General features: G+C 47.0%; 2 protein-coding genes and 1 long non-coding RNA gene across 4 annotated transcripts in view; 2 read left to right on the top strand and 1 right to left on the bottom strand.

Moving 5' to 3' along the window:
* Positions 1-713: 713 nt before the first annotated feature.
* LOC124247957 (uncharacterized) lies at positions 714-2,682 on the top strand. Its single transcript, XR_006890863.1, has 2 exons — positions 714-1,512; positions 2,383-2,682. It is a non-coding gene; the product is annotated as an uncharacterized LOC124247957 (long non-coding RNA).
* Positions 2,683-8,874: 6,192 nt separating this feature from the next.
* ITGAE (integrin subunit alpha E) overlaps positions 8,875-24,560 on the bottom strand; it is a 53,904-nt gene continuing 38,218 nt past the window's right edge. The window contains exons 20-29 of one of the 2 annotated variants that reach the window (XM_046677851.1): positions 21,968-22,041; positions 18,568-18,700; positions 17,041-17,139; positions 16,425-16,504; positions 15,380-15,457; positions 14,817-14,880; positions 14,622-14,729; positions 11,147-11,203; positions 10,229-10,324; positions 8,875-9,097 (exon numbers count right to left, since the gene is read on the bottom strand). In XM_046677851.1, coding sequence (XP_046533807.1) covers positions 8,945-9,097; positions 10,229-10,324; positions 11,147-11,203; positions 14,622-14,729; positions 14,817-14,880; positions 15,380-15,457; positions 16,425-16,504; positions 17,041-17,139; positions 18,568-18,700; positions 21,968-22,041 — 942 coding nt within the window. In that variant the 3' untranslated portion in view covers positions 8,875-8,944. Of the gene's footprint in view, positions 9,098-10,162; positions 10,325-11,146; positions 11,204-14,621; positions 14,730-14,816; positions 14,881-15,379; positions 15,458-16,424; positions 16,505-17,040; positions 17,140-18,567; positions 18,701-21,967; positions 22,042-24,560 lie in introns of both variants that reach the window. The other variant, XM_046677852.1, reaches the window with a different exon arrangement.
* Positions 11,292-23,217, top strand: HASPIN (histone H3 associated protein kinase). The gene is made up of 2 exons (XM_046677853.1): positions 11,292-13,806; positions 22,743-23,217. The coding sequence occupies exon 1, from the start codon at positions 11,410-11,412 to the stop codon at positions 13,771-13,773; it is 2,364 nt and encodes a 787-aa protein (XP_046533809.1). The 5' UTR covers positions 11,292-11,409; the 3' UTR covers positions 13,774-13,806; positions 22,743-23,217.

Here is a 24,560-nt window from a genome sequence, read left to right as displayed (position 1 = left end):
ACCTTTGGCCCAGTAATTGTGCTCGGAACTTAACCAAGAGCACACTTGAAAAGCACGCCAGGAAGGATCCATGTTTAAAGATGTTCACCACACCTCTTCTTTCTAATAAAGAAAGAAAAGAAACGGCAACCACCTAAATATCCACCTGTGGGGACTTGTTAAGTAAATATAACACAGCATATGACAGGGCTGTTAAAAAGAATGGGGGAGACCTGCACATGTGGTACTAAAAGACCTCTGAAGTCTCAGATGAAAATGCAAGGAGGGAACCACATGCAATCTGATCCACATGTAGAGAAGTTGATGCTGGTATGTGCACAGGGACATCCTGAAAGAATATCTGAAAACTATTAACTATTATTTTGCTGAGGAAGACTGGCCCTGAGCTAATAACCATGCCCATCTTCCTCTATTTTTATATGGGATGCCTACCGCAGCATGGCTTGATAAGCAGTGTGTAGGTCCACGCCCAGGACCTGAATTGGCGAACCTCAGGCCACTGAAGCAGATGCACAAACTTAACCACTGCGCCATGGGGCCGGCCCCAGGCCTCAGCCTTTTAAAGAGCCTATGCCTCTGTTCTGTGAACTTCACAACTGTTTCTCAATTTTTTTCAACCCCTTAGGTGGGACAGGATGGCTGGAGTGGGCTCAAGTTGGGTGTTTCCCTTCCCCCAGGTCAGTTAGGCTCTGATAACACCCCAGCAGGTTAGGCTCTGGTTAACTAGTTCCTTCTGAGGGCAGGCCTTGTTAGGAAGAACAGCGTGCTCTGGTTTACTTCAGAATGGTTTGTCTTCCCCTCCCCCTGCCCGAAGCATGAGGGCATTCTTCTCCAGGGTTTACTGTGGGAGCCTGGCGGAGCTCCTGAGGTAAATCTCGCAGTGATGTGGGGGCCCGAATGACGGGGTTGCCTGGAACCCTGGAATTCTCAGTCAACACTGAACTTCCAGCAGTTCCTCAGTCACGGTTCAGGTCTCCTACCCCGCACTGGCGAGCCTCTGCTCTCTGTGTCCATCCGTGTTTCTCTCTGCACTGGCGAGCCTCTGCTCTCTGTGTCTGCCCGTCTGTCTCTCCAGTCTAGGGGGAAGCGGTTTGGAGGGTCCTGCCATCTCATAGGCATCCAAGAAGAGTTGATTTTTGCTGTCTGTTTAGCTTGATACTTGTTAGCACAGAGTGGTGCCTTCTAGGCTCCTTACACATGGAACCGGGAACTGGAAGTCTCATTAGATAATTTTAGATGATGCATCCGGAAATGTTCAGCTTTTTGCATTACTGTCATCAGTCTTGATCAATACACAGAATGTCGCCAAGTTCTCATATTTTCCTCCTTAAAATAACATGTGGCGTTTTTTTCTCCTTTGCCTTACCCGTCTTACTGGATGATCTCTTTGTCCTGTTCTAGATCACTGTCATCTTCCTGAAAGATGAGGAGTATTACTCCTTGCCTGTCGTCATCGGAAGCAGTGTTGGTGGCCTTCTGGTTTTGATTGTGATTATAGTCGTCCTATTCAAGGTCAGTTCTCAAGTTCCTAAAGGCTCTGGTGTTGGGCACGGTGCTCCCTGGGACAGACAGCTGCTGATGTAGAGCGGCCACCCGGCCCTGTGGCCACTTTTCCCTCTTCCTTCAACCACACACTTGTTTAGGCAAATGAATAGTCAGTTTCTGTTTGAAAAAGGTAAAAATCTAATTGAAGTATTGGAGTACAGAGAAATTTTCATAAACGGATCTGATCGTCATTCCCCTGTTTAAATCCTTTACTTTCCTTGCCCTGTTTTAATGTTCAAACTCTTTCACTGCTGTTCAAGACCCTCCAGTCTCTGCCTCACCCCTCTCCGCCCTTAGTCTTGCTTTTTCTCCAGACATGTTGAACACAATAGGTTTGCGTCTCTGTGCTTGCAGTTAGGCTGTCCACAACCCCCCCGCCCTTCTGGCTTTTTCCCCTTGCTCACACTCTTCCCTTGAAACTCATCCCAGAGATTCCTGAGTCCTCTGAGCTGAGTTACGTGCTTTTCCTGTGAGCCGCCTCCAGGAAGCCCTTCCAAGTGTCACTGGTCACACTGCATCGTAATTCTTTCTCTTCCTACTAGATGTGAGTTTCTTGATGTAGGAGGCCGTGCTAGATGTCTTTCTGTCCTCAGCATAGCAGGTCAAAGTGCTTTGGGGATTCAGAGGGAGGTGGAAGAGCTCTTCTGACTGGGGAAGGAACACCGGGAAAGGCAGCCGTCAGGACGGTTCTTGAAGGCCTGGATTATCAGGGAGAGATTCAGAGGAGGCGCGAGAAGCAGAGTACAGGGCCTATTTTGATAACAGCTAGATAAATGGTTTTCTAAAACAGATGAATATCTTAGGTCTGTAATTGGGCTTCCTCTCCATTTGTTTTAGTGTGGCTTTTTTAAAAGAAAATACCAACAACTGAACTTGGACAGCATAAGGAAGGCCCAGCTGGAATCAGAGAATCTGCGCACAGAAGAACGTTAGGACCAGCTTTCTCATCCATTGGGAGACAGTGTCAGCCAGTCCTTGATCTAGACACGTGGTGTGGTGTTGATTACTTTTTCCTTTAGGATCATCTAGAGCAGAATCTAACAAAATGTTTGTGGAATATTGATTTTTAACTATACGTTGTCCCAAAGGTGTCTGTATATTATGCAAAAAATAAACTTGGGAAACATTTGGTGTTAAGTAGCGTTAAACTGTTTTCTTTGCAGAAGCGCCTTTAATGTGCAAATATAATATACGTTGTGATATTTTTTTCCCCAAGAGGAGGTTATATAGCATTTCCCAACCTTATTTGCTTAAGAATGCTTTTTTATTGGCATTTCTATTAACGTCTCCCGAAATAGTGTTCTATGAAATACATCTTGGTTGAAAGTGATTCCTAGTCTGGCATTTTCAAGATCCTAAGATGTTGCCTATTATTTCAAATCAGGCCACAAGAAAGCACCCCGAGAACAAATGTAAAAAGTAGAAAAACAGAGGTTGCTGAAGCAGAAACTAGGGAGGAGAGAAGACCAGGACTTTGTTCTGTTTTTCAGTTCCGTTGCATGTGTGCACATGTCTATTTAATATGCAGCGCTGACCTTACTTGGCTTCCTGTGTGGTGAATTGCTCAGGGAGACTTTTGTTCCTTAGTAGATACCGTCACCAGGAGAGAGCGCTCGTCCGTCCGCAGGAGGAGATGGAACCTGGCCTGGGAGTTGGGGGCACAGAGATTAGGGCCTAGTTAGAGGCTGGCTTTGCTCTTCGTATCTTATTTTATGTTTGTGCCCCATGCTGTTAAAACTTGACCATGTCTCCCCACTGCCAGCCCTACCATGGAACAATCCTTGTTTTCACGGATTATAAAAGTCACTGCAAAAAATTCAGTGCTGCAGAAGTATATAATGTAGAAAGTAATCCTTGCCACCCCTCCGTCTTCTTTATCTAATTTGGATGCTTTCATTATTGTTTCTTAGAAATTTTAACTTTTTCTGAAATTTGTGTGGGTATAAGGTGTGAATTAGGGAATTTCCCCTGGGTTTTTTCTAGACGCATGACTCATTTTCACAGCACTACTTGTTGAGATGCTTAACCACCTGCTCTGCTTATCCATGCTCTCCTATATCTCAGGGGCTGAAAGGCTTTAAGCATTTCCAAGACTCCCTTGCAGTGGGCTTCGCGTTTAGGTTTTGCTAGTGAGAGGCACTTGCATGAGGCTGGAAGGGGGGCAGGTGGGAGAAGCCTCTCTGCTGCTTCTCGCGGTGGTGGTGGCAGCAGTTGAGTGCAGGCCCCTGAGCAGCAGAATGACAGTGTGGCCTCCAGCAATGGTGGCAGCTTCCTGCAACTCCTGACCTCTGGGTGACACCAACTGCTGTTTTTATTTTCTAGCCCTTTCAGCAAATTTGAAACTTAACTCTGTATTCAATTCCTTTCTCTTGAAATACCCAGAGTGATTTCTGTTTTCTTGATGACCTTGAGTCTAACTATATTATTTTTAAAGGAATCCAGTTGTCTCTCTATCATTTATTGAAATGCTCATTGATGATTTGAAATTCTGTTGTTACCACTTATAAAATTCATGAATATGTGTGTGTGCGTGTGTGTATATATATATATATATATGTATAAATTCTGGAATTGAGTTTTGTTTCCCTGATCTGTTTTTTCCTTCCAAGCACCACAGTTGAAGAAACATTTTTTCTTTTTAGCCTTATGCAAATGGTAAATTCACAACAGCACAGAGGTATCTAAAAAATGAAAAAATGTGTCTCCTCTCCTCTTCCCCCACTAATCTCTCTTTCCAAAAGGCTTGCCAGTGCAGAGAGACAGATGGACGGACACAGAGAGCAGAGGCTCGCCAGTGCGGGGTAGGAGACCTGAACCGTGACTGAGGAACTGCTGGAAGTTCAGTGTTGACTGAGAATTCCAGGGTTCCAGGCAACCCCGTCATTCGGGCCCCCACATCACTGCGAGATTTACCTCAGGAGCTCCGCCAGGCTCCCACAGTAAACCCTGGAGAAGAATGCCCTCATGCTTCGGGCAGGGGGAGGGGAAGACAAACCATTCTGAAGTAAACCAGAGCACGCTGTTCTTCCTAACAAGGCCTGCCCTCAGAAGGAACTAGTTAACCAGAGCCTAACCTGCTGGGGTGTTATCAGAGCCTAACTGACCTGGGGGAAGGGAAACACCCAACTTGAGCCCACTCCAGCCATCCTGTCCCACCTAAGGGGTTGAAAAAAATTGAGAAACAGTTGTGAAGTTCACAGAACAGAGGCATAGGCTCTTTAAAAGGCTGAGGCCTGGGGCCGGCCCCATGGCGCAGTGGTTAAGTTTGTGCATCTGCTTCAGTGGCCTGAGGTTCGCCAATTCAGGTCCTGGGCGTGGACCTACACACCGCTTATCAAGCCATGCTGTGGTAGGCGTCCCACATAAAAAAAATAGAGGAAGATGGGCATGGTTGTTAGCTCAGGGCCAGTCCTCCTCAGCAAAAAGGAGGACTGACCACGGATGTTAGCTCAGGGCCAGTCCTCCTCAGCGAAAAGGAGGACTGGCCACGGATGTTAGCTCAGGGCTAACCTTCCTCAAAAAAAAAAAAGAGGGGCTGGCCCCGTGGCCAAGTGGTTAAGTTCGCGCGCTCCGCTGCAGGCGGCCCAGTGTTTCGTTGGTTTGAATCCTGGGCGCGGACATGGCACTGCTCATCAAACCACGCTGAGGCAGCGTCCCACATGCCACAACTAGAAGGACCCACAATGAAGAATATGCAACTATGTACTGGGGGGGCTTGGGGAGAAAAAGAAAAAAAAAAAAAGACTGAGACCTAATCACAGGATAAGAGAACACTTCCCCTCCCCCCACCTCACCACATTACTAAATGTCTATTTACAGCAGTTCCTTTTACCTGGTACATTATGTCCAGCTATCAAGAAAAAATTACCAGGCATACCAAAAGGCAAAAAACACTGTTTGACGAGACAGAGTAAGCATCAGAACCAGAATGGCAAGGATGTTAGAATTATTAGATTGGGAATTTAAAACAACTATGATGAATATGCTAAGGGCTCTAATGGATAAAGTAGACAGCATGCAACAACAGATGGCCAATGTAAGTGGAGCGATGGAAATCCTAAGAAAGAAACCAAAAGAAACGCAAGAGATCAAAAACGCTGTAAGAGAAATGAAGAATGCCATCCATGGGCTCCTCAGTAGACTGGACAGGACTGAGGAGAGAGTCTCTGAGCTAGATATATCAATAGAATCCTCAAAAAGCAGAGAGAACAAAAACTGGAAAAAAACCCAAAAACCAGAGCACGACAAAATTATCTAGTGACCAAAATACTTCACAGAAACTATTTTGGTCTCTTATCTGGAAGAGCTAAGACTGTCAGGAGATTGTGACCTTCTGTTAAAGATTCTCTGACAGTAACACAGGGTCCCAAGGAATTAAGATCTCTAGGTTTTTGTTAAGATTTTATTTTTCCTTTTTCTCCCCAAAGCCCCCCAGAACATAGTTGTATATTTTTAGTTTTGGGTCCTTCTAGTTGTGGCATGTGGGATGCCACCTCAGTGTGGCCCGACGAGCGGTGCCATGTCCGCGCCCAGGATCTGAACCAGTGAAATCCTGGGCTGCCGAAGAGGAGCACGTGAACTTAACTACTCGGCCATGGGCCAGCCCAGATCTCCAGGGTTTAAAGAACAGAGAGAGACGGAAAAATCAAGATTCTACATCCAGCTATGCCACTATATGTCCTTGAGCCCCAGGCTCAGCATCTTCAAAATGATGACCCATTTTAAATGGTCTCTAAGTCCTTTCCAACTCTGTTCTGACAGCTCTTTATGATCTTGCACAAAGCCCTGAAGTCTGATAACACATTTTTCCCACATGAAATATATGATAAAGATACTGGTCTGCTCTTATACCAGACTAATGTGTATGTTACCTCAGAAACACAATAAATGCAAAATGGCATCCATGTGTACCACCTGTGGAGCTCTTCCATTAGAAGCCAGCCCCAGCATTGCTGTCTACATGCTCTCTCAATTTCAGGAGTCTAATCTCTCTTCTCACTGACAGGACGCAGCTGGAAGGCTCAGGGGACAGGCTTGCCAAGTGAGACCCAGATATGACCCTCCCAAGCTGTGGCCAGCACACAGACCATGGCCAGAGATGTTCCAGGACTTAAGCAAGGGCAGAGGGCCATGGAGACCTCTCTGCCTGCACAAAACACTGAGTTCTCTCCATGCAAGTGTTTAAGCACCAAGGTCAAGGATGCTTTGGGGAGAATTTCTGTATAGGGTGGGATGCTGGACAAATTTACCTTTAAGGCCTCTTCCAATGAAGTTATAAATGCTGGTTACTTCCTTGGGTTGACCCTCTGGAAACTATTGAACTTATACTAGCTAAACTTTAGTAGGAGTAAGTTCCTGACCTTGAGAACAGGGAGGGAGCAAAGCAAGAGAAAGGGAGGAAGAACAGGAAGAGAGCTGGTTTTTTCTTCTATGGAGGAGTGAAGTAGGGGGAAAAAAAAGGACTCGAGATCCTGGGTTTCAGAAAGTGATGAAAGGAAGTCTCAAGGTGACACTGGTGTAACAGGCCAGATCTGAGTAGACAAAATGCTCCTATTTCTCAAAGCTTCTTCCCTTTTTCCTCTTTTAAACCCACAGATTCCAAAAGTGCCCAAAGCTGCCCTGGGAGAGGTGAAGGGAGAAGCAGGACACAGGACACTACTGCCTGTGGCAGACACTGTGGTGGCCTACCCAACAGCCATTCTCCCCTTTGAGATTCGGGTCAGCAACCCGACCGCTCTAAGCTCCTCATGACAAAGCTACCCTCCTTTGCCAGTGAGGGACAGGGGATCCAGGTCTCACCTGTAGGATGTAAGGAGATATCTGTCGGGAGTTTTTAGGAAAATTTTCCTTCCTGAACAGGGAAGGCACATGAAGAAAAAATCCTTTTGCTACTGACCTCTTGCTTCCTATTTTGTATTCTGCCACGTGAAGAGGTAGCACTGGGAGAGGTGGCAACTTTGTGCTGGCCACGAGGGAAGGCATCACCAACACCCAGAGGGCAGAGCGCAAGATTCAAAGGGGTCAGGCCGTGGGCCCTGGTCCGCCCCCCTCACTGGATAAACAACAGACGTCTCTATGGTACAGCAGCGGGAGTTTGTCCTTTCTTGCAGCTGAAATTGCTTGGATACACAGCTATTTACACTCACAGGTTCATTGTAAGTCAGGTGCTTATTGCCAGAAACTACTTATCACTTTACTGAAGGTATTGAATTTAAAGAGAGAAAAATAATTATGGGGAATCTATGCTACAGAAATAAAAGCACTGGTAAGTAAGAGGGGGAAATACATAAGTCATTTAAGAATGTGCACAGGGGCCGACCCAGTGGCGCAGCAGTTAGTTGCGCACATTCCACATCGGCTGCTAGGGTTCGCCAGTTTGGATGCTGGGTGCGGACATGGCACCGCTTGGCAAGCCATGCTGTGGCAGGTGTCGCACATGTAAAGTAGAGAAAGATGGGCACAGATGTTAGCTCAGGGCTAATCTTCCTCAAAAAAAAAAAAGAAGAATGTGCATATAAGAAACTGCTAACAGTAACTCCCTTTGGGGAGAGGGAATTGGGAGCAGGAGAAGAAGGGAGTGAAGGAACCATAATTTTTCATTTGGTATCTTTCTGTAAGGCTTAGGTTTTCTTGCTATTACTTCTATTTAAAAAAAATCTAGGCAGTGGGATAATGGGGCATTTCTCTTTCTTCCATATTATTTTCTGTCTTAGAAATACTTAAAAATAAAAGGAAATGTTATTTCCAACATGTCTAGAGAACTGCTCCCTTCTCCTCCTCCAGGGAGGAAATCAGAGGACCTAATATTTACCAATCCAGTCTCACATTCTTGACATTCCCTCCAGCAATGATCATGCCTCACTCAAGAGCTCACAGATGGGTCATCTCTGAAGCCAGCAGCAGGCCTAGGCGAGTGTCAACAAGAATGACAACTCAGGGTAGCACACGCAGCATTTAGCCCATAGATCACAGATGCCAGTTTGGCTTGTGGTCATACTTCTGAAAAAAGGATCCCAAGAGTCCTAATACTTAGTCTGAGACTTATAAAAGAATTATGCATTGCTGAGTATTGTAACTGTTTAATACTGTAACTAAACACTGACACTACACACTAGGAAGAGAGTTAATGTATACAAAAAAATTATTTCTCACCTAGGAAATTTTTTAAAAACCATACATTTTTAAATCAAAGGCTATATAGCTGTTGATCCCAGCCTAGTTATTTCAGCTTAGACTTCCTCAGCTTAGGCCTCTTATTCAATTGCCTCATTTCCCAGATGGAAAAATTGAGGCAGCAGGTCACAGAGGCAGTCGGTGGCGGAGTTAAGATTAGATTAGAGGGGATAAGCCTGAAAACAGAAGAGGGCAGCAGCAGAGTGCCCAAACAGGGGCTCGAAGCCTAGGCACAGTTTTCCCAGGACACTACCCAGAAAACCAGAAAACAGCCAGGGACTACCTTAGTTCTGTGGTTCTCTGCACTCAGCCCCTCATATAGAGATTTGTCGAAAGATAGTTCACCGAGGATCTGCAGTTCAGTTACATCTCTTAGTAACTGTAAGATGAAGGGGAAAACAAAACAGACTTTAGACATAGACTTACTGTTTTTGGACAGCGCTCACCAGCTATCCCTTTAGCATCCTCCTTCTCCTGTCTTCCTCAGCCTAGTTTATGGCATCAGCAAACAAAGTTACCCAGGCAAGAAACCTGCAGTCACTCCCCAACTTCTTTCCCCTTACCCTTTACCTCGTGTCACCCCCCACCCAGCTTCCGGCCCCAAGTCAGTTCTTGACAATTCTTTTTAGTTTTAGGTCCCTCTTGCACCTGTTCCTTTTTCTCCATCCCCATTGCTACTTCTTCAGTTCAGAGCTCCTCATTGTCACCTGGACCTGCAAGGCATTAACCTAGATCACAGTTCCCAGTGTCGAGTGAGTGATCAGGAAAGGCCTCTCTATGAAAGTAACATCTGAGTTCAAGATAAGCAGAAACCACACAGGAATATCTGGGGGAAGAGCAGTGTCCTGAAGAAGAAACACCAAGTACAAAGGTCATGTAGCCAGAATAATATTGACAAGCTGGAGTGACAGAAAGGACCGAATAGCTGGAGTATAAGAATCGGGGAAGAGGAGAGTACCAGGAATGAAGCTGAGGAAGCACAGACTAGGTCACACAGTGCCTTGCAGGCCATTGAAAAAGGAGGGATTTTAGTTTAAGTGTATTCAAGAACCACTTTTTTTTTCTTTAAGCAGAGGAGTGGCATAATGTTTGCTTTTAAAAGACAGATGTTATGTGAAGAATGTTTGTAGAGGGCATGGCAAGATCAGAGGCAGGAAGAGCAGCCAGAAGTTTACTGTAACAGCCCAGACAAAAGGTGGTGGCCCAAACTACAACAGGAGCGGTGGAGACGGAATGGATTAGGATATATTTTGGGAGTGGAATGACGGAGCTTGCTGCTGGAATAGATAGGAGGAAGTAGGAAAGGGAGGAGTTACAAGTAATTCCTAGAATTCCTAGTAAGTAACTGGAGTAAGTTACCCTGAGTAACTAGGTAAGGAACAGGCTGGGGATGAAGGTGGATCAAGAGACCTGTTTTGCACTGCTCTATTTGAGATGTTATCACCTTTTCTAGAGAAGAAGCCTGTGAGCAGCAGGACAATCAAATCTGGAGCATTTCAGTCTCAAGTACCTGCTCGGATTGACTCAAGAAGAGCTCTGCAGCCACAGTGACATTTTCTTTATCCGAAGTGATGGCACAGCTTACTGAATGCCATTCCTCCACACTCTGGAAAAGGAAAGTCTAGTTAGCACAACACCTTTGATACTGGCTCAATACAAGGTTGACATAAGGGAAGCCATGTTATAGAAAGGAAGCTACATTGTAACTTTGAATGACCTCTGATTAACTAACCCAGTTGGATATGTACCCTCCAGGAGACATACATGCTCTGTAGATTTTATGGCCCCTGGTGTGTACCTTCCAGTTGCAGTAAGACAATAACTTTGTTCTTTTGAGTTCCTTAGGAACATAAGGACCGCCGGACAGAGATTCTATACTGGTATCCATCATTGATGACAGCTGAAAGGTCTGGTGTGGTGACTCCCCGTCTGCAATGCCAGGCAGTCAACATTCCTGAGCCCTCCTCTATAGCCCACTAGCCCTATATCACTGCTTCAAGATTCTGTACCCCATTAAGATGGTTCTTTAGGATGCTAGATTCCTATCAGCTGGCTCATCAGCTAGCTCATTGCTGAGTAAAAGCCCTTTCTCTACTACCGTCTTGCCTCTTGACGGATGGCCTTTGTCTTGCAGCTGGCAGATCACATCCTTTGCGCCTTAACGCGAAAAGCTAGAAAGTTTACCACTTAGCACACAGAGCAGCTTAAGGTCCCAGAACAGAGGGTGTGAGCGGTTTCAGCGCTCACCCTGGCTCAAGCGACACCGCAACCTTGACAAACGTGACCCAGTGAAGAGGCTAAGGAGGGGCCTGGGTGCCGCCCCGCACGTGCTTTCAGGGGAAACCTCAGAGAGTGGTACCGGGGCGTCTCGTGTCACCCGCTACAGACCCTGCTCTCTCACTAGGCCTCTCTGGACGGCCGCGCTCACCTGAACCGGATCGCTCCCACAAGCGCCCTGCTGACTCTGGCTGCACACAGTGTAAGCCTGAAACGAGAGGCATGCCCAGGACACAATGAGGAAAACCAGTCGCCCGGTTAACGGCCCTTTCCCAGGTCCCCGGGAGCCTAGTGGCGATGCGCATGCGCGAGGCCGGGCGCTAGGACCAGGCGGGCAGGCGGGCCAGCGGGCGCGTCCGGGTCTCGAGGAAGTCTCGCGATGTTTGCATTTGAACTGCTTGGCGGGTGCCGGCCATGGCGGCGTCACTCCCGCGACCCGGGAGTCGGCTCTTCCGAACGTATGGGGCTGCCGGCGGCGGCGGCGGGGGTCCGCGGCGGCAGCCGGGCCGGGCAGCCGCGCAGTGGTTCCCTCCGCAAGACCGCAAGCGTTTCTTCAGCAGCAGCGGCAGCAGCACCGACACCAGCGGCGGCGGCCGCTCGCGGTATGTGGCCTCCGACGACCCGGACGACCCCGACTTCCCCGGCAGCCCGGTGGGCCCGCGGCGGAGGCGCGCTGGCCGGCGAACCTGCACGGACGGCCTGAGCCCGATCGCGACCCCGCGCCGCCTGAGGCTGCGAGCTCGGCCCCCGCAGAAGTGCAGCACCCCCTGCGGCCCGCTCCGGCCGCCGCCCTTCCCCAGCGGCAACCCGGGCCGCCTGAGCCCGGACCTCAGTGCGTGCAGCCCGCCCGGGCACGGCGGCGAGCTGGGCATCAGCGCCTCCCTGTACAGCTCTCCGGCCTCTCCCGGCCCCGGCCCTGGGTCCCCAGAGCCAGGAGACAGTGTCATCAGTACCGGCCCCTCCGCCTCTCCGGACGCAGCCTCTGAAGTCGCGAGCGGCCTCCACCCCCCAGCAGCCTCCCTGGACCACGCACCTCTCCCCTGCTCCCCGGAGGCAGCACCAGGACGCAGGTTCACCAGGTTGACCCACCAAGCCCGTGCCAGCCTCAGGTCAGCTCTCTTTAGCCTTGTGGACTCAGGAAACCCTGAGAATTCTGAGTTCGGGGCAGATGGGAAGAATATGAGGGAGACCTGCCATGAAAGGGAACTGGTCGGCAAGAGGCTGGAGGGCCCGGGCTTATCAAGCATCAGCGAAAAGAGTGCCACAGACCAGGACTCTTGTCAAGAGATTGGGTCTCAAGGGACTGTCCACATAGAATACAATGAGGCCAATGGTGACAAGGGCTGTATTGGACCTGGGGCATTCAACAGGCCTGAGAGAACTCGGCCAAGCCGGAAAAGGAAACATCAGGAGACAATGAACACCTCCCTCCTCCATTACCAGCAGTTTAAAGGGGGCCAAAAGAGAGAAAAAGATTCATTCTTCACCCAGGACCTGACTCATTTACAGGATGCAAGCGCTTGGACCAAAGCCAGGGCTTCCCTCAGTTTGCACAAGAAGAAGATCGTGACTGCTGTGTCAGAAGTGTGCAGCAGCTACACCACTGCCAGCTCTCTCTCTGGGTCCCTCATATCAGAATATTCAAACCCTCCTGTCACAAACAAAACGAACAGTGTTCTGTCCCCTTGGCACTCCTCTTCCATGTATTTGCTAACCCCCTTAAAGACACTACCTGTCGCAGACAAAAAGGCATCTGATGCTGAAAAGGTTTATGGGGAATGCAATCAGGAAGGCCCTCTCCCCTTTAGCTATTGCCTTTCCTCAGAAAAATTGGAATGCTGTGAGAAGATTGGGGAAGGGGTGTTTGGCGAAGTGTTTCAAACAACTGCTAACAACACACCTGTAGCCCTAAAAATCATTGCCATCGAAGGACCGGATTTAGTCAATGGAGCCCATCAGAAAACTTTCGAGGAAATCCTGCCAGAGATCATCATCTCCAAAGAGTTGAGCCTCTTGTCGGATGAGGTATGCAACCGCACAGAAGGCTTCATTGGGTTGAACTCGGTGCACTGTGTTCAAGGATCTTACCCTCCCTTGCTCCTCAGAGCCTGGGATCACTATAACTCAACCAAAGGGTCTGCAAATGACCGGCCTGACTTTTTTGAGGAAGACCAGCTCTTCATTGTGCTGGAATTTGAGTTTGGAGGGATTGACTTAGAGCAAATGAGAAAGAAGCTGTCCTCCTTGGCTACTGCAAAGAGCATTCTACACCAGATCACTGCCTCCCTCGCAGTGGCAGAGGCCTCACTGCACTTTGAGCACCGGGACTTACACTGGGGGAACGTGCTCTTAAAGAAAACCAGCCTCAAAGAGCTCCATTACACCCTCAACGGGAAGACAAGCGCTATCCCCACCTGTGGGCTGCAAGTGAGCATCATTGACTACACCCTGTCACGCCTGGAGCGGGATGGGATCGTGGTTTTCTGTGACATTTCCATGGATGAGGACCTATTTACAGGTGAAGGTGACTACCAGTTTGAGATCTACAGGCTAATGAGAAAGGAGAACAACAACTGCTGGGGTGAGTACCACCCTTATAATAATGTACTCTGGCTGCATTACCTCACAGATAAGATTCTGAATCAAATGACCTTCAAGACGAAGCGTAACACCCCTGCCATGAAGCAAATAAGGAAAAAGATCCAGCATTTCCACAGGACGATGCTGGACTTCAGCTCTGCCACTGACCTGCTCTGCCAACACAGTCTATTTAAGTAAGCCGAAGGGGCCTCACTGGCGCAAACTGAGAAGGTACTGGTCTGGAAGCCCCTGGGGCTGTTTCCAATCTCCATCCCCAGAGCGGGGTGGGATTCCCATTCTTACATGTTTCCAATCAGCTTTTCAAACAAGAATTTTGTTTCCAAGTGGAAACTGAAATGTTTCTTGAAATGTTTAAACTTAACAAATATTCTTAAAAAATAAACTACACACGAGAACAAGTGCTTACAACTTATAAGCCCTCTTTCTAACTGTCAGTCTGTTCTGTAAATTCCTTTCTATATTTTCATTTTGAGCCTTGACACTTTATGCAGCCTGAGCAACAAAGAAAAGACTCAGGAAAGCCCAAGGCCTCAGCTGTCGTACTGTTGAGAGCCTGTTGCTGTAGGGACCATGAGGCTGGCTTTGGGAACCACACTACAGATGAGGAGTCAACTGAGAGCAAAGAGGCTGTTAGCAAACAGAGACCAAGAGAGACAGACTGGAGGGAGAGAGGAAAGAAAGACGGTAGACAGTTTATAGGGAGAAGTACAGGAAAGGCCACATGCTTATCAAATTCATTTGCCAATCACAAAGAGAAGCAGAATTGGTTGATTTCCAAAGGGAAAATAAATGTCTCCATGGCTACTGAAAAGGTTTGAATTTTTGCCTATTTTTCATCAAGGGAAGGAAAATTGAAATGTTGCATTAAGAGCTGAGTGGTTGATATTTTTTTCTGAATGTGACTTTGGTGATTTACTCCTAAAGTGTTCCCACGTTAACTAATCTTGTTTTTATGCCTTTGAGAATCCATAGTCCCTCTGGAAAGAGATGTGATCTTTATAGAGTAAAGAACTGCCTCTAAGTACCTGAGTCTTTGTCACGTTCTTCACTCTTACAAGCTGGATACCTTGTAATTTGATGGGAACACAAATTTGCAGCTGAAATTTGGCTCCAAAACGATTTTCCCCATGTATCTGCAAAATAAAATCAGAGACTGGGAAGTCAAAGCTGATGTGGCTTTGCCACCTGTGGCTTTACAGTGATAAGCACTAAGCACTTACATTGAAGAGGAATTCTTTGTGGTCAGAAAGTCCCCGGCTTGTGTTCATGTACATCACTGATGGTCTGCAATTGAGAAGATGCGTTAGGCCTCAAGGGCCCTTTGTCGGTTTAAATGAACCTGAATGCTACCAACTGGATACACTAGGACAGGGCACGAGATCCTTAAGAGGAGTCAAAGCTGAATATCAAAATGTAAAGTGGTGGTAGGGCAGTTGGGATCAGGTGGAATATTTGGATTCTGTATATTTGGGCTGGTTCTGTGTCTGTCATTCTTCAGAGTGGCCTTACTTTTCTCCTTCCTTTCTTCCCAGTCCCGCAGTCTCTCTTCCCTCCTTAGCATCACGTCAGTACCCTTTTGTAGCAAGACCAGTTGGCCCTGCTCCTCCTTTGATTACTAACAGGACCCAACTGTTCATGCCCTAGAGATCAGTGGGAGACTGGGTTCTAAGCAGCCTCCTCTCAGGGAAGGGCAATACCCACATCCACTCTGACCACCAGTTCCATCCATAAGAGAGAATGCCTGAAGCTGTCCCGCAGGGGTTGGCCCCTTGGAAGTACTTACTTGGGAAGAACTGCAATGAAGGCATGCCTGAATTGAAGGCTGTGGGTCTCTCTGACCAAGGACCTTCTTTCATTGGAACTAGGAAATAAGAATATCAGTTGACAGCACACCTGCTTTGTACATACAGCTGCTTCTGTCCCTTGGCTTCCCAGGGTCATTGAGGGTCAGATAAGAAAAGACTCTTGGAGATAAGCAATTAGAGTGCAGAAGACTCGCTAGAAGAGTCAGAGACACATTCATTTTAAAGGGGTTTCTCAGCGTTGATGATATTGAAATTTGGGGCCAGATAATTCCTTGTGAGAGGCTGTCCTGTATACTGTCTGACGTTTAGTAGCATTCCTGACCTCTACCCACTAGATCCCAGTAGCAGCCCCCCTAAGTTGTGGCAATCAAAAATGTCTCCAGGCATTGCCCCTGGGGGCACAGTCACTCCCATTTGCCAACCCTTTCCCAACACCATACCCCACCCTACCCCCAAGCAGAAGTTTTGCAGATGACAGAGCTTCTCCAAAGTTAAATGAACCAGAATTAGAACTCTAGTCCAAGGCTCATTCTATCAGACAATGCCATAGTTTTACTTTGTGTGTCAATAAAAGAATGTTTTAAATATCCTTGCTAACAAGAAGTGAAAGCCGGGGCCGGCCTGGTGGCGCAGTAGTTAAGTTCACACGTTCCGCTTTGGCGGCCTGGGGTTTGCCAGTTCGGATCCCAGGTGCGGACATGGCACCACTTAGCACACCATGCTGTGGTAGGCGTCCCACATATAAAGTAGAGGAAGGTGGGCACAGATGTTAGCTCAGGGCCAGGCCAGTCTTCCTCAGCAAAAAGAGGAAGATTGGCAGCAGATGTTAGCTCAGGGCTAATCTTCCTCCAAAAAAAAAGAAGTGAAAGCCAAGTCAGTGCCAGGGCACAGATGACTTCTGTGGGCTCACCGAGGTTCCTCTTCCTGGGCAGTGAGGGAGCCATAGCTCTTGCACATGCTCATGGGAGGGAGATTTCTTCCAGGGCCACAGCCTGGACCTGCTGTGACATGGGCACTACTTACTTGGTGACTGTCACAGTGATGTTGGCTGTCCTGTTTGGAAAGGCATTCTCCTCTAGCTGCCAAACTACTGAAAAGTTTGCCTATTAAAAAAAAAGAAGGTCATGTGATTCCTCTCTATACCTCTCACAATTCCAACGCTTCCTGCTAACTAAACGGGCGTAGGAAGCAAAATTCATATTCCCCATATTTTTGTAGCACAGCATCCTTCCACGTCCACTACTCCACGTAAGCCTCACGATATCAATACGGAGTAAGCAGGGAAGACAGCATTATTCCCATTTTACAGGTGAGGAAGCCACTCCAGAAATTTCCCGCAGCACAGAGACGGTCAGTGGCAGATCAGGGACTCGCCTCAGGACTAGTAACTTTAAGCCTGATGTTCCTTCCATCCTACCCCCAGCTTCACTCTGCCATACTGGGGTGAGCCAACGGTTTGTCGAGGCCGTATCCCCCACTCCCGACCCCCTACTTTCAGAGCAAACCTGGCAGTTCTAAGCACTGCTATGGGTTGTACAGTAAAGGGAAGTGTGGGGACCACAGCTGAGATTCAGATGAGACCGGGAAGAAGGTTCCAACTCCAGGGTAGAGACGAGTCCACCAATCAAACCAGACTCACAGACGCCCTCTTGAGGACAGGCTGACCGATCCTGCAGTTCATGACCAGGACAGAAGCAGCTGGCCGGGGGTCATCACACTGAATGTTTGGAGAAGGAGGCTGTTAACACAGAAGACACTGTTCTTAAAGGTCAAAAAAGGGAGCAGTTTCCTCACACGAATTCAACAAACACTCACTGATTTTCCATGTGCCAGACACCCTGCCCGGAGCTGGGGACACAAATCAATCAGACTTGGTTCCTGTCTTCCTCTGAGGTGGGCAGACAGGCTCAGTAGTAAACAGTTGAGGAATTTAAATACAAGGCTTAAGGAGTGGTTCTGTGAGAGGTACAGAGAAAAGCAGTAGAGAAAGAGGTGAATTCCAACTAGGGGGACTCTTCCTGGGGAAGGAGACATTCGAACTGGGGCTCAGACCGCTGCCAATTTAACCTACTGGGATGGGCTGGAAGGCCAGCATAAATCCAAGTTCTGCCATGCAGGCTTTCTCAACCATGGTTCCTCTTCTGCCCCACTGAATACAGAAATTTATTTGAGTGACTGTTTTCTTAATTCTCCCAAGGATAGTGCACCACTAGTTCCATTCTAGATGCTTAGGAGACAGTTTCGTTCTTTTCATATAATGGATGCTGTCCTAGCCCAAACGGCCTGAGACCACCACGGACAAAGCTGCAGTTTGACAAAGCCAGGTGTACTGACTCCTTACAATGAGGAAAACTGCACTGTGGTGTGTCACCAAAGAAAAGAAAAGACAGAGATATGAAAGGATTCTGGGGAAGGGTGCAGTTCCAGTGAAATGTAAATGAAGCAGTGTTGGGATAGGCTCAAAGTAAAGCCGGGCTGTGTGTAAAAGGGTCACTCAACATCAGGTCTGGACCCAGGGACCCCTTTCCCTGCAAACTACTAAGTTAAGATGGATGTAGAAAGTTGTGTCCAGAAATGCTTCATCTGAAGCTCCACACTTCAGATGGAAATTGAGACGACTTCTCTTTGTCAAAGTGACTCAGCGTCTCCAGTCAAGAGTGAGATGGTTTCATAATTACAGATGTAACTCCAAACAGCAGTTTCCGATTACTTCTGATTTTAGAGAAGAAAATTTCTCAGTGGTATGATACTTTGCAGCTGCAGGATGTCCTTGGGAGAAATACTGTTTCCTACTCTCTTGCAGCTGACTTTGTGTCTGTGATCCCAGGCTGATGAATGGCAGGGCAGACTCTTACTTTCCTAGTCCAAGTCACTTTATTAGAGATGATTTCTCTTCCAGAACCGTGGTGAAGAGAGGCCGCAGGCAGGGAGGGGTGATTGGGTAGCAGAACAGCAGCCCTGAAGGTTTTGAAGGCGTAGAATGGCATGACTGGATCCATGGCATGTAGTTGGATTGGAGGGGACTCATCTAGTTAATAATCGTTTATTGGACAGGCCAGGATGAGGCTGAGGCAAGAAGACCAGTTAGGAGGTTGCCATAGAAAAGCAGCTATGCAGGGAGGGAATGCCAGGAGTGGCATGTTTCCAAAACTGCCGTCATAGTTACCTTTTGTATCCTCTTAAAGTGTAAGTTTCTGGGGTAATTCAAAGCCATGCTTGTCATGTAGGAATCTTCCCCAGAGTTAATCAGGCTAATGTTCATGGTCAGCTCCTCTGTGAGACCCACCACCAATTCCTGCCTGCACAGGGTAGGAAAATAGATAAGTGTTACCAGTTTATTTCAGCTGTAAATACAATAGCACATTCTTAACTAACTTCTTAGATAAACTGCCCAGAGGATACATTTGGTCTAGATTTCCTTCCCCTGAACATAAGCAAACACCTGGACTGCCATACCCACCTCAGCCGCTGTGTGAGACGGTCATGGCTACCAAATATTTCCTTAGTGCGCACCATGTGACATGGACTGTGCTAAATGCTTCACATGCTCAGTTACCCCTCATAACAACCCTCTGAAAGAGTACAGTTACTCTGCATTTCACAGAGAAGGAGACAAGCCAGGAGAGGCTAACTAATTTGCCGGAGGTCTAGCAGTCTCAAAAGGGAGTTGGGAGCTGGAATCTAAATCCTCTTTCTACCACCGATTCACTGTGACCCTAGGCAAGGTACTTCACTACACAAATTCATTCATTTCACATATATTTATGGAGCACTTTCCCTGTGTCAGTTATGCTGCTCAGCACTGAGGATCAGTGAGACATACACTGTCCCTGCCCCTTTCTTGGCCTCAGCTTTCCCACCCACAAAATCATTCAGGCCCTTCCAATCTAAAGACTGTGGTTTAAAACAGGGGTCTGTTCAGCCTGGAGAAGAGGAGACTGGGGGATTCGTGAGAGCTTCCTGCCGTCTGTCCGCTGAAGTACTGTGGGGCCCCAGAGTACAGAACCTCTATCAGCAATTGAGATCTACAGAAAAACATATTGATACGAAGATGACCATCTAACCATCTGAAATGTTCAAAGATGGAACATGCAGCTCTGGGAAGTAATGTGACGTGTGTTTTGTTGTTGTATTTTTTTTTAATTGAGTTCATAATAGTTTACATCAATGTGAGATTTCAGTTTGTTTTGATCAGTTGAGAAAAAGATTGATTGGAGGGGGAGAGAGGACAGAGACAGAGCCTGTGGAAATCCATCTGAGAGATGGCACATTTCTGAAAGAAGAGAGTGTAGTGGGGATGGAGAGAAGGGCTAGAAACCAAAGATAGAAAGGCCATAATGCAAGCAGAGCAAAAAAGAGGAGTCAAGGATGAGTCCTGTGTTTCCACCTTGGATGACCGAGTGGTGCTCTTCAGGAGGGAGAGAACACAGGAGGAAGGCTAGAGGGTGGGAGCTGACCAGGGAGTTCAGTCTGGGACAGGCTGAAAGGTGCCCATAGGATGACAAGGAGAGATGTTGAAATGTCAGTTGGATATACTGTTCTAGAGCCCAGGAGAGAGATCTAAGAGTCATTGGGCTATTTAACAGGGGTTCTTAACCTGAGGGCCAGGGACAGTTTCAGAGGGCCTGGAATGCAAACACTGATGTATGCACATGTGGTCTTCCAGGGACAAAGGGCTGCAGTTCGCCTGAGATTCTTTAGAACATCCATGTCCACAAAAAGGTCGAAAACCACTGAGACATTTGGATGCTAATAATTAGACTGAATACTACTTTTGAAAAAAGAAGAGGCTGCCTGCTCTGTACACTAGGGGGTGATGTAGGGCCAGCTGTGTGTGCTGTATCTCTTTCACAAGGAGTTGGCTGGGAGGGTGGTTCTTGGCTGTAATTAATTCCCTGTTGGAAGCAGCTGCATCTGCTGGTTAGGCTGGATTCCAAAGCACTCGAAAGTCTTGAATTGGATCCTTAGTGATTTAGATGATCAGCGCTAAGCCACCCACATCTGAAACACAAGTCTGCAAATGTCTATGAGAGGGCTTACCAGGACTCAGGGAGCAACATCCTTCCCCATAGATGCCAACTCCGGCCAACTGGCCATCAGTACCGTGTTACACACACAGCGCTAGAAGCCAGGGAGGGCATTTTCACCACATGTTCAAAAGCAAACTCATGATCTCTTCCCACCTGCCTTCCAAAACCGTTATTCCAAAGGCTTTCCCAATTTAGTTCTTGGCCTCGCCACCATGCTAGAATTCATTGTGGTCCAACAGAACTTCTGCAGTAATGGAAATGGTCTGTATCTGTGCTGTTCAATATCACTAGCCATATGTGGGTACTGAGCACTCGAAATGTGGTTAGTACAACTGAGGAACCAAAAATGTAGTTTTATTTAATTTTAATTAACTTAAATTTAAACAGCCAAATGTGACTAGTGGCTACTATTGGACAGCACAGTTCTAGATGCTCAGGCTGAAACCTTGGAAGACTCCTTAGACCCCTCTCTTTCTCTCACTCCCCACATCCAATCTGTCATCAAATCCTGTGGGCTCTGACTTCAAAATATAACCACCTTCATTGCTAACAGCCTGGCCCAAGTCCCCATCACTTATCACCCGAGTTATTACAGTAGCTCCTTACTATCTCCCTGCTTTCACCTTTGCCCCCACAGCCTATTCTCAACACAGCCGCAAGAATGACCCTGTTAAAATGCAAGATCATGTCATTCCTCTGGCTTCCCAGCTCACAGTAAAAGCCCTGTGGAGGGCCCCTGGAGCCCCATATGACCATCCCCCTCCCTCCCTCTACTGCAGCCACTCTGATGTCCTGGCCATCCCCCAACCCCAGGCACACTCCCACCTGGGGCACTGGCAGTTACTCTTCTCTCAGACACCCACACAGTTCATTCCTCAATCTCCTCCTGTGTGTACCAACATGTCACCGTCCCACTGTGTCCTTCCCTGACCACTCTATTTAAAACTGCAGCCCCACCCCCACCCAGCACACCCTCCCACCTTCCCTGCCTCATTTTTCTTCATAGTACATCTCAACATAGAATTTACTCATCACCTTCTCCTGCTAAAAGCACCAGGAGGGCAGGATTTTTTGTCTATGTTGTTCACTGATGAATCTCCAGCACCTACGGTGCTTGGCACAGAGTAGATGCTCCATATATATATTCAGTGAATTAATTAATTTGGCTAAGAGGTGAGCCAGGGAAGAAGTTCCCTCTAACTGAGACAGTCCTGAGAGCGAGAGACACTGGGTTATGAAAATAGCATTGTCCATGATGTCAAGAGACCTGGGTCCACATCCACCAAACGACCACTGTGACCCCACGGGGGCCCTGATCCACTGAGTCTATTTCCTAATCTATAAAATGGGAATACAAATCTGTCTTGCCTCCCTCATAGGGTGGCTGAGGACACTGAGATAGTAAATGCAAAAGCCCTTCGTGGGCCCTGAGGGAAGGGGGAAGAGGTGAGCAATCAGTCCTGATGAAGGGTTTGCCCCGGTAAGCCTTCAGGAGGAGGATAATTGAAGAAACCATGATGACTGCATCCAACTCACTGAGAGGTGGTGATGGCCAACTGTAGCTCAGCGATGCAAAACAGCTTATTCCTGCAGGCCTTCTCATAGGGCAGCTGCAACCAGACAGAGGGGCAGGGTCAGCCCAGGGACGCCATCCCCGGCAGCCTTCCCGTAGGATCTTCTCCTCAGGACACGCCTGTCCTTCCTGCTGACTCTGAGAAGTGCAGTTACAGGGAGGAGGAGGCTGACAGGCTGGGGTTGTGTCCACACGGCCGGAGGAGAGAGCTGTGACTGCGACATTCCTTGATCTGTCCTGTGAAGACAGTCAGGGGCGGGGTGTGCTTGGCCCTACAGCATAGGTACACCAGGAGTCAGGCCTCTGACCGTGGAATGGTGGGAGTGCCCGTCACATTCATATCATGAGAATTAAGCAGCAACATTCACAACTCACTACTTAGAACATTTGGGGGAGGAAAATCTACGTGAAGAAAAGCTTGCTTTCAAGCAGAGGCAGGAACAGCAGGGGCAGGAATGGGGACACCTAGCCAAATATTGTCAAGGTCCAGCCCTGCAAGGTCTTTGTTTCCATGGCTGGTCTCCTCTGTGGGTTAAATGTTCCCCTTGCAATCTTGCCTACACTAAAACAAACGAATTCAGAAAGTCCCATTGGGTCCTAAAGACCCCATCAAGGTTGAAAAGCCCCAGTTTGGGTTGAAAAATCGAATTTTCTAAAGGAGCTGGGTCTATTTTTTATTATGATGGAAACACAGCCAGCTCCTTAACTGGAGACTCTCTGCCTTTATCTCCCCAGCAGCCTGCGACCCCCTGGGCAACTTCACGCAAGGACTGTTACCATGGCCTGGCGGTGGGATGGGAGCCCAGAGCTAGAGAGGAAACCTCCTACTTCCTGGAGAAGGGAGATGCAGTCTGCAGACGTCAGTGCTTGGAGCTCTGTCTGAATGGGTCAACAGTTTGCAGCAGATTTTCTTAGTTTTGTTGTTAATATAGCGAACCCAGTAAGAGAGCAGGATTAAGCCACCTAAGCTCCCAGCTAGAACTCACACTCTGGAAACATCTGTGCATCTAACCTAACACCAAATCATTTCTCCTCACCCATTTTATCAGTGGAATTTTTTTTTTAATTTCTTTATCAAACCATCAAAATAATAATAATTGATTAAGGTAAGAATCATGAATGGATGTTAAATAGGATACATACATAATCTCTAGGCACCTCCCCATAAGATACTTATTAATTACAAAAGGAAATAGCACCAGTAGTGGGACAAATCAACGTGATGTGCCCCCTGATATGATGCACGTAGAAGGACACAACTTCACTTCTATGACATTCCTGCCAAAAATGCATAACTGAATCTAGTCATGAGGAAACATCACACAAATTCAAGTTGAGGAACATTCTACAAAATAACTGGCCTGTCCGCTTCAAAAACGTTAAGGTCATTAAAGACAAACAAAGACCGAGAAACTGTTCCAGATTAAAGGAGACTAAAGATAAATGACGACAAATGCAATAAATGGTCTTGGACCAGAAAAAAAATTTTTTTCTTTTGCTATCAAGAACATTAATAAGCCAACTGGTGATATTTTAATAAAGTTTGTAGATGAGACAATAGTATTTTACCATTGGTAATTTCCTGATTTTGATCATGGTACTATGGCTATGTAGGAATGTCTTAGTTATTAGGAAATACACACTGAAGTATTAGGGGACAAAGAGGCATCATATCTGTAACTTACTCTCAAATGGTTCAGAAATATAAGTGTGTGTGTATGTGTGTATTATGTATATGGAGAGAGAGAGAGATAAAGCATATGTGATAAAATTTGAAAATGTTACATTTGGGGAATCTAGAAAAAGAATGCATGGGAATTTCTTTGGACCACTCTTAGACCTTTTTAGTAAGTCAAATATTTCAAAGTAAAGTTTTAAAAAAACAGTATATAATTAGTGATAATCTACTTATTGACAAACTTCATTACATTAGTTCTCCCAGTCTTTTCTGAATCAGCTAACTTGCTGTCAATACCAAATTTTTAAAAATTATTTACAAAATAAATATAGTGTTATAAATTTAAAATAAAGTCTCTTGCCTAGGGGCTGGCCCCGTGGCCGAGTGGTTAAGTTCGCGCGCTCTGCTGCAGGCAACCCAGTGTTTCGTTGGTTCGAATCCTGGGCGCGGACATGGCACTGCTCATCAAACCACGCTGAGGCAGCGTCCCACATGCCACAACTAGAAGGACCCACAACAAAGAATATACAACTACGTAGTGGGGGCTTTGGGGAGAAAAAAAAGAAAATAAAATAAAATCTTTAAAAAAAAAAAAAGTCTCTTGCCTAAAAAATTAAGGTGACAATCTTTGCTCATAGGGAACCTGATCTGCTCTCTTCCTGGGCAGATGAGCAATGGAAACAGTCCTCCTGATTATGTTGCTCTCTTATTTCTGTTCACTATTTGTGATGGATACATTGGGTATTGACCATAACTGGAGTTAAAGTTTTATAAAATTTAATATAGAGCATTTTTGTAAAAATATTGGACAGTTGGGAGTGTCCTATGATTACCTGGAAATATACTTATGTTACCTGAAGCTTTTCTGGGTCAGCATG

The sequence above is a fragment of the Equus quagga genome, chromosome 11 (genome assembly GCF_021613505.1).
Source record: "Equus quagga isolate Etosha38 chromosome 11, UCLA_HA_Equagga_1.0, whole genome shotgun sequence".
In the NCBI taxonomy this organism is placed as follows: Eukaryota; Metazoa; Chordata; class Mammalia; order Perissodactyla; family Equidae; genus Equus; species Equus quagga.
This window is presented reverse-complemented; position numbering and strand designations above follow the sequence as displayed.